The sequence below is a fragment of the Rhinopithecus bieti genome, unplaced genomic scaffold (assembly GCF_001698545.2).
Source record: "Rhinopithecus bieti isolate Rb0 unplaced genomic scaffold, ASM169854v2 scaffold_65, whole genome shotgun sequence".
NCBI classification, from domain to species: domain Eukaryota; kingdom Metazoa; phylum Chordata; class Mammalia; order Primates; family Cercopithecidae; genus Rhinopithecus; species Rhinopithecus bieti.
The window spans coordinates 3,845,392-3,855,388 of record NW_016803344.1 but is presented as its reverse complement, the minus strand read 5'-3'; the positions used below and the strand labels follow the sequence as shown (position 1 = coordinate 3,855,388).

The window sequence follows — 9,997 nt, the reverse complement described above, 5'->3', positions numbered from 1 at the left end:
TGATTAAGAAAACAACAGTAACAACTGTAAAACTGTCTCCCTTATCGCTGTAAAATGTTCTCTCGCTGCTTTTGTATATTCCAACCAACTGCGATTTGGACCATTGAGCCTGCCCTCTGGTATGCGTCACCGACCAACAAGGGATGAAGGGAATCTAGATGCATCTAGATCCCAGGCACTGTGCTAGGTGCCAAGCAAACACATGGGAATGAAACACAGTCTTTCAACTTCTGTGAGCTCAGCAGAATGTGTGAATGGGAGGCTCCGGTGACTACAGTAATCGGCTCTGCGCCAAGTGACAAGGGAACCACATGGAGACTCCTGGCTGGGTTTGGGGGGAGAATAGTGGGCAAACCATAAAGGAGGGTGAATTTAAGATTTTTGAAAAGCTATAGTCCAAATTCTAAGACCGTAAAAGCTGAAAAATAGGCATATTCTACGACCCAGTAAATCTACTCCTAAGAGTATATATTCAACAGAAATGTGGGCACCAAGAAGAACATGCAAGAATATTCACGACAGCCCTATTCATAAGATCCCAAATGAGAAGCCGCCCAAATGTCGGTCAACAGGGAAATGGATAAGTAGGTTGTGGAATATTCTCACAATAGAATGAATGATCTATAACTACACACAATGTGGGTGAACCTCAAATATGTAATTTGAGCAAAAGACAGACACAGAAGATTATATTCTATATAATTCTATATATATGAAATACCAAAATCAGACAAAACTAACCTATGGCATAGGACTCAGGAGAGTGGTCAGTATAGGGGAGGGAATCATGGCGTGAAGAGGCCATGAGGAGCTTTGTGCTATCATGCTCAGTTTCCTAATCTGGGTGCAGGTTACAATGGTGTGTTTGGTTTGTAAAAATACATAATGCTGGGCTGGGGGTGGTGGCTCATGCCTGTAATCCCAGCACTTTGGGAGGCCGAGGCGGGCGGATCACAAGATCAGGAAATCCAGACCATCCTGGCTAACACGGTGAAACCCCATCTCTACTAAAAATACAAAAAATTAGCCAAGTGTGGTGGCGCGTGCCTGTAGTCTCAGCTACTCGGGAGGCTGAGGCAGGAGAATCACTTGAACCCAGGAGGTGTGGATTGCAGTGAACCAAAATGGCACCACCGCACTCCAGCCTGGGCGACAGAGTAAGACTCCATCAAAAAAACACCAAAAACCAACAAAACAAAACAAAACAAAAAACATAATGCTGGACATTGCAAATATGTGCAGCTTCTGTGTGGACCTCAGACTTGAATAAAAAGAAAAAATTAACTATGTCTATTGCCTTAGTCCATTCAGGTTGCTATAATAAAATATCATAAACTGGGTGATTTATAAACACCACATACTTATTTCTCACAGTTCTAGGGGCTGGCAAGTCCAAGATCAAGGCGCCAACAGATTGGGTGTCTGGTGAGAACCCACTTTGTGGTTCACAGAGGGCCATCTTTCACTGTGTCACCACATGGCAGAAGGGACAGGGAGCACTCTCAGCCTCTATTATAAGGGCACTAATCCCAATCATCAGGGCTTCACCCCATGACCTAATCGCCTCCCAAAGATCCACCTCCTAGTACCATTACCTTGGGGGTGAGAATTTCAACATATGAGTTGTTGAGGGGACACAACATTCGGACTGTAACAGCTGTTTAGGTAGCTACACAGCTAAATAAATATTATTTTTCAAATCACATTTCAGCTATTTCTCTACCATTAAGCCATGGGCCAGCAATGGAACCCGGCTTATCCTTCTTGTGTTCTTCCTTTCTTGGCACAAATATGGTGGGTCATCTTCCCAAACAGTAACCTCCCAGGTATAGTTCATTTGGCCTGGTAGGTTGTATTCAAACAATCACTGTATTCACTTATAAATGCTCTCAAACTGGTCCAAGGTCTAATCAAAGCAGGAAATTGATCAAATAATGACTCATTCATGCATTCTAGAATTCTCCCATTCCCTGCTGCTTTTTTAGAAATTAGCATAATTTTCTATTATTTATGCATTCTAGAGAACTATATCATAGACCCCTGCATCATGGAACACCCAGATCCCTGGTCTCCATCTCATTCTCCCTGCTTTCTCAAAGATGATCCGTACACAATTCTATTACCCAGACTATATAATGTAATCCACTTTATGTAACATAGTATAATTCACCTGGCCCTGGTCTCTCAGTTCTTTTGAAGAAATGAATGTTCTCACACTAATTCCTTGGCCTGTTTGATCTTTACAGGCAGGGAAGAGGGATGCGAGGCAGGATTGGGTCAGCTCCACATTCTCCACATCTGCTCATTGTTTTCTTGCCTTGTTTCAGCTTCCAGAGCTCCTCCCTGCTTCTCCAGCAATTTCAGTCTTCCACACTCCTCTGTGCCTTTGTAAACAGCCTTTTGTTCACTAACAAGAGGAATCTGCAGCCACGTCAGCTCTAAACCAACCTCCCACCATTCTCTGGGTAAAGTCCTACTCAGAAAGAGAATAGGAGGAAGAGGGATGGAGGGGGCTGGAGATGATTGTGTCTGGTGGGAACAGACAGGGGGACAGTACACAGAGTTCAGAATGGGACAACGAGCCCGCCAAGGCTGCACTGCCAGCCTGGCTGGGTGACCTTGAGCCTATCTGGGCCTGTGACCTCACCATGCAAAGGAGCTGGACCAGAGAATTCTGAGTCCTTTCTAGCTCTAAACACTCTGGCCCTAAACATCTATATGTTAAACAAAATTGTCCTAACATTTGTCTCTGGGTACTGAAATATTAGGAGATTTTTAATTTTTCATCTCCATTTTGCAAACAGTCTGTGCTAAGATTACACTACTGTGTTTCTGTTCTGTGTGTATTCAGAAGCACAAAAAGTCTGTGGTTCTAGAAAGGAAATAGAAAAGTTCTTTAAAAACAAAGAAGTGGGGAAATGAAACAAATGTTAAAGGCAGAAGAGAAAGAAAGGCCCAACTGGAGGCCCCAAATCCACCCAGAGCCCTGAAGCCCCGGTTTCCCACTGATAGGCTGCAGTCTTTGTCTGCTCTCTGGCGCCCTCTGCTGGCCTTCTTGGTAACAACAGTTTAATTTGGTTTGCAAAAGTGCTGGGACGCGAATCCACCGTGAACACTAACCGGGTTCACGTTCAGCATAAAAATAGCTTTCTGTTTACAGGAAAATCTTGCCCCATACTTGCCTCCATAATTCACTTTTAACTTTGCCTTGCAGTACTAATTGTATTGACCTTTGGGATAATTCAGTCCTTCAAGCATTCCCGGCCCAACATGCCAGGAAGCCTTCTCACGTGTCTTCCACTCCATACCTACCAGTCCTGTTTCCCCACTACCGGATGAAAGTGTGATCCCCCCACCCCGCGCCACACACACACACACACCCTGTTGGTCCCACCCTCGGGGCGTGGTGGTCCAGGTGAACGCTTGCTCTCTTTCTGAGCTAAACCTCCCCACAGAGGCTGTCAGCAAAGACTCCTTTGCTGTCCGAGGCTGGCCTTTAGGTGCAGGACACTATGCATGTCCAGCGAGGCTTGTTGAAGCCACATCTGTCATAGATATTGATGGGAAAAGCATTTTCCTTCTAACACGCCTAATTCCAATTCTAAAAGGCACCTCTCAAGTCTTGCTGAACTTCATCAAGATTTTCACGTAGTTTCCTTAGTAAAGTGTGATGAGAAGGTCCATCCTTCTCAGGATGAAGGAGTGGTCCAGGAAGCCCTGATTGGTCCTGCCAGGGAGGGAAGGGCTGCCTTATTTGGAGACCTGCAGGAATGCAGCTCCTATATAGCTGGGCGGACCTGGCTGCCAAGAGGGTGTGCTGGGGGACTGTGCAGCTCGAGGCTCCAGAGGCACACTCCAGAGAGAGCCAAGGTACGTGAGGGGCCACTTCTGTGGTCAGAGTTGCTGGTTTCTTATCAAGGCTTTACTCCGGACTGAAAATCATGCAAGGATTTCTTTACTCCCACATCGGGGATGGGTCCCAAGTTCAGGGGAGACTTGCGAGGATATTCAGTCATCACTGGGCTTGCCTTTCTATAAGCTGGTGCTACAATAAAATGCTACTTTAGGTTTGTTGGTTGGGATTTTGTTTGGCCTTTAAGCCTCTGCCTATGAAAATTAATTTCTTTCTCAAGAATGCTGTGCTTTTATTTTTTTTATTTGACTCACCTGAAATGATCTATTATACCATTATTCTTATTTAAGATTTCTCCTTAAAAAAGGAATGAAATGGAGTATGGCCCGCTATTTAGGAGACTAATGAATGTTTGCTTAGTGCTTGGATCTCTTTGGAGAAAGCCAGTCTGAGTTGACTGTGCTCAGGGGGCAGAGAGAGTGGGGTGAGGGGGCCCAGGTGCTCATGACCACCCTGGGACAGAGACGAGGTGATGTCTCCGAGCAAGGAAAGGTCAGCGAGGCCTCTTCACAGGCTTCTAGAAATGACTGGGTGTGCTTCTAGAGATCACTTCAGCTGTGTTTTGCCTTTTTTTTTTTTTTTTTTTTAAATATAAGGACCAATGTGGCATCAGAGTTGAACATTTTAACGGAGGAACATTCGCCACTTTTAGGGATGCTGCAGGGGGGTCGGTGGAGGGTGTGTGAGGGGCTAAACAAGCTCCCTGTCCGCCTCCTCCGGCTCTGGGTCCCCGCAGCCTCACAGTAAATCTTCACCTAGGAGACAGCTTAGGCAAGCTCCGCTCTGGGAACTCTTTCTGCTTCCCTGAGCCACACAGACAAAGACCCAGGTGCTGGAATGCCCTGACAGTCGGCCTTGGGAAGTGGATTTCCCGATGGCTATTGTAGTTTCAGGAGCCGAATGTGACAGGCAACCTTGAGGGGTGGGGTGAAGAGCTTCTCCAGGACATCAGCGGCAGTGTTCGGATGTCCCAGGGCCACCTTGACCCGGGACCCTCCTGGTGTGCCCCCAGGCCCTCCTGTCTTCCCTTTCATCTCATTTTCTCCAAAATTCCTCAAGGGCCCTGCCCTTTGCCCTTTGCCCAGCTCAGGGGGCATCATGCCCAGTGAGTGAAAAGCACAGTGTGTGAGCACTGTCTTCTCCTGAAACCCAGATGGGCAGTGGGGCATGGCTAGTGGATACATGCAGTGCAGCATTAGACAGAGCCCAGTGCAAGTCTGCCACCTCCCCCCTGTGCAGCCTTGGGTAAATTACTTAACTTCTCTGAATCCCAGGACAACATTTATAACATGGGGATAATAATGTACCTACTTCATGTGAGAATTAAGTTAGGCAATGTGATAGAAGGGCTTAACACAGTGGCAGGCATGAAGACAGTATGTAACAAAAAGCCAGTAGGATAAGCAGATGGTCACGCTGTCCCCCAGGCGTGAGATTGGAAATGATGCCTGGAGCACACTTGACCCCTGGACATAGGGGAGACAGGGGTCCCTTTACTACGTTTCCATCTTTCCCTCTCCCCTACCTTCCTCCTCCTCTCTCTCTCATTACTGCAAAGGTCTTTAGGATCAGCAGCCAGTGAATTCCTCAGAATAGATGGAAGAATGCACCTAAGACAGTGCCAGCTCACAGCAATAAAGAACAAAGAGGGGAGATTAAAAGTACAATCTAAAATCAGGCACAGTGGCTCGTGCCTGTAATCTCAGCACTTTGGGGGGCTGAAGTGGGAGGATCACTTGAGCCTGGGCAACATAGTGAGACCCCGTTTCTACAAAATATATTTTAAAATTGGCTGGATGTGGTAGTGTGCGCCTGTAGTCCCAGCTACTCTGGAGGTTGAGGCAAGAGGATTGCTTGAGCCCAGGAGTTCAGCGCTGCAGTGAGCTATGATCACGCCACTGCACTCCAGCCTGGGGCCTGGGCAACAGAGTGAGATCCAGATTCTGTCTCTAAAATATGTGTGTATATGTATATGTATATGCATACACACACACATATAGTCCATGCCCACAAGCATTTGATTCCAACTCTTCTATTGTGTTTTCCTCCCAGGGATTTCTTGATTTGAAAGACTTGGGAGTATCAAAGAAAACCTACATGTATTAAGTCACCACTCCTTTATTTCCCATGCATATTCAAAGCCTCTGTAATTGCCCTTTGCCGTTCTTGTCTGTCTAGGAAAACCGGGACCAGGGCCCTAAATGAATGTAATCCTAGCAATAGCAAAGGAGCTCAGTGTTGGAGTTAACCTTGCACAGCCCAAACATCGGGAAACAATTATGCTTTTGAGACCACATAAACAGCACAAGGATGCAATTCCTTCCTTAAAGTCTCCTGCACTCGGGAGGGGGCAGGGGAGCCCCGGGAGCCTGGTTGGGAGCTGATCCCTGCTGTTTCTCTGGCAGGTTCTGACACGATGAGGCAGCACCTGAGCCGGTGGTGGCTGGCCACTGTCTGCATGCTGCTCCTCAGCCACCTCTCCGTGGTCCAGGCCAGGGGCATTAAGCACAGAATCAAGTGGAACCGGAAGGCCCTGCCCAGCACTGCCCAGATCACTGAGGCCCAGGTGGCTGAGAACCCCCCGGGAGCCTTCATCAAGCAAGGCCGCAAGCTCAACATCGACTTCGGAGCCGAGGGTAACAGGTACTACGAGGCCAACTACTGGCAGTTCCCCGATGGCATCCACTATGACGGCTGCTCCGAGGCCAACGTGACCAAGGAGGTATTTGTCACCGGCTGCATCAACGCCACCCAGGCGGCAAACCAGGGGGAGTTCCAGAAGCCGGACAACAAGCTCCACCAGCGGGTGCTCTGGCGGCTGGTCCGGGAGCTCTGCTCCCTCAAGCGCTGCGAGTTTTGGTTGGAGAGGGGCGCGGGACTTCGGGTCACCATGCACCAGCCAGTGCTCCTCTGCCTGCTGGCTTTCATCTGGCTCATGGTGAAATAAGCTTGCCAGGAGGCTGGTAGTGCAGAGCGCAGCAGCAAGCAAATCCCGGCAAGTGACCCAGCTCTTCTCCCCCAAACCCACGCGTGTTCTGAAGGTGCCCAGGAGCAGCGATGCACTTGCACTGTAAATGCCGCTCCCACATATGCGCCCTGGTATGTGTCTGTGTTCTGATAGATGGGGGACTGTGGCTTCTCCATCACTCCATTCTCAGCCCCTAGCAGAGCGTCTCTATCACTCCATTCTTAGCCCCTAGCAGAGCCTCTTATTTCAAAAGAAGGGTAAGTGCTTGCTATTCCCTTCCCTGAATACATTACTACTACTAGATTAGTAGTAAATGCTTGATGAGAAGAACACATCAGGCACTGCGCCACCTGCTTCACAGCACTTCCCAACAACTCTTAGAAGTAGGTGCATTCCCATTTTACAGATAAGGGAACTGAGGCTCAGAGAGCTGAAGTAGTGCACCCAGCATCACCAGCTAAAAAGTGGCAGAGCCAGGATTCAACCCTGGCTTGTCTAACCCCAGGTTTTCTGCTCTGTCCAGTTCCAGAGCTGTCTCGTGATCACTTTATGGCTCACAGGGACCCACATCCAAACATGTATCTCTAATGAAATTGTGGAAGCTCCATGTTTAGAAATAAATGAAAACACCTGAGCTGGTGCTGTGTACTTTGGTACATGGAGGCTATTTTAATACTTCTAACTAAACTAAAACAGAATAAAGGAATTAAACTAAAATAGAAGTAAAGCTAGACAAAGGCCCAGAAATCATATTGTAAGGAAATATTGAAAGCTGATTCCCAGAGCAGACCACATATGCAGCAGGATGTGTCTGTGGCATGAATATGTTCTTTCGCTTTTTTCTTTTCTTTCTTCTTCTTCTTCTTTTTTTTTTTTTTTTTTTTTTTTTTTTTTTTTTTTTTTTTTTTGAGGTAGAGTTTTACTCTTGTCCCCCAGGTTGGAGTGCAATGGCACAATCTCGGCTCACTGCGACTTCTGCCTCCCAGGTTCAAGCACTTTTCCTGCCTCAGCCTCCCGAGTAGCTGGGATTACAGGTGCATGCTATCATGCCTGGCTAATTTTGTATTTTTAGTAGAGACTCGGTTTCACCATGTTGGCCAGGCTGGTCTCAAACTCCTGATCTCAGGTGATCCACCCACCTGGGCCTCCCATAGTGCTGGGATTAGATTTTTTTTTTCTTCAAAAGAAGGATAAGTGCTTGCTGTTCCCATCCCTGAAACATTGCATATATTTAAGAAAAAAAAATGTTAATGGCATATTTGCTTCTAATGTTCCCCTAACCCTACGTGCATGGTTTATGTGCACCCATACGAGTATATTTAAATATAATCCCTTTATATCTGTGTTCTATCCAAAGTCTCTCAGTTCTTTCAAGGCAGCCTGGTGAAGGCCATCATCTCTGTAAACCACTTAGCACTACAAAAATACAATTACTCACCAAAAAGGTTAAAAAAAAAAACTGCGTCTTTAGAGAGACCCAATAAAGAATTCAATCCATGCCATAAGCAGGAATTGATACACCATCTTATTAGCTAAATATATATATAACAAAATATGAATAATGTTTAAAATCTGTTTTAAATTTAAAACAATGAATTGAATGCTCTAAGAGGCTCTTACAGGTGCTCTAGGCCACTCTCAGAGACTCCCAGGAGTTGTTGAACTATATTTGGAGAAAACAACCACTGAATATTATCAATTCTCCTTTAAAGAGAGTTTGTAAGGGGGGAACATGCATTTTATCAGACAGTTTATCCAAAGCATTTCAGAACATGAGTGCTGATGAGGGCATCTCTTGTGCTGAGTCCCCTCCGCTATCAGTGTTCTTCTCAAGGACACATTTAGAAGGTTTTAACATTGAAAGTGAGCGGAGGACTTGGGGGCAGAGCAGCACAAAGAAACAGCCTTACACTGGGCACATGGAGGAGACGTCCACCCTGCAGCCAGGACTGGGGTTCACGCTGCTGCCAGCGCTACACTCGCCTTCTGATTCCACAGTCCTGTTAATTCTAGATCAGAGAGCGAGAAAAAAGTACAGAACATATCCTCTAAGCTTATTTCCTGCTTTCGAATTTAAAAAATAATAACAATGGCAAGAGAGAAAGAAAGAAAAAGTACTCAGAGGCTGACACTGACATTTCACTTCCTCGCTCTCCTAAGTTTAATTACAACAGCACGTGCAGCCACGTCAGCCAAATGACTTCATTCCTGATGTGAAAACGCTTAGGCCATGATGTCGTTCATTTTCTGTAATTGCTGTCTTTTCTCATTCTGTTAATAGTCCCAGCAACCAGATTTCAGTGGGGCGTGACGTGAATGTGTACATGGTGATTCAAATGCAAAATGTGTTTATGGAGCTTTTCATCGAAAGCGTGCGCGCTTGAACATTCTTGCTCAAGTAGATGAATCATGGTGTGGAATAAAGGCTTAGTGAGCCTGGTTTTTCACTTTAGCAAAGGGGCATGGAGTGCCTACTACGTGCAAGACATTGGGAGGGGCTTCGGAAATTTTCTGGATATCGTCATTTTGCAGTGTGAATAATTTTGCCAACCATTTCTTTCTTAGCCCCTGCTAAGTGTTGACTTTTTAAAATATAAGTTTATTGTAAAAGTGACATGAAAATTACAACAGATATTCCAAACCAAAATAACACAACGATCCCAGCATCTGATTGAGTCAGTGTTCGCTGCTTCCCCTGTACTTTCCTAGTTCTTAACCACTTGTATATATAAACGTTCATATGCGCAATAAAAAAGGTGTGCTTTTATATTCTAAATTTTTCCTTAACTTCATTCAATGCTTTTACTCATTTTCTATACCTTTTTTTTTTTTTTTTTTTGAGGCGGAGTCTCATTCTGTTGCCCAGGCTGGAGTACAGTGGCATGATCTTGGCTCACTGCAACCTCCACCTCCCAGGTTTAAGCAATTCTCATGCCTCAGCCTCCCAAGTAGCTGGGATTACAGGTGCCCACCATCAAGCTCAGAAATATTTTTTTGTGTGTTTTTGGTAGAGACAGTGTTTTGCCGTGTTGGCCAGGCTGGTCTCGAACTCCTGACCTCAGGTGATCCACCCACCTCGGCCTCCCGAAGTGCTGGGATTGCAGGGGTGAGCCACC

General features: G+C 46.1%; 1 protein-coding gene across 1 annotated transcript; it reads left to right on the top strand.

Moving 5' to 3' along the window:
* The first annotated feature begins 3,778 nt into the window (after positions 1 to 3,778).
* PRND (prion like protein doppel) lies at positions 3,779 to 7,736 on the top strand. The gene is made up of 2 exons (XM_017877559.1): positions 3,779 to 3,870; positions 6,319 to 7,736. The coding sequence occupies exon 2, from the start codon at positions 6,330 to 6,332 to the stop codon at positions 6,858 to 6,860; it is 531 nt and encodes a 176-aa protein (XP_017733048.1). The 5' UTR covers positions 3,779 to 3,870; positions 6,319 to 6,329; the 3' UTR covers positions 6,861 to 7,736.
* Positions 7,737 to 9,997: the final 2,261 nt, after the last annotated feature.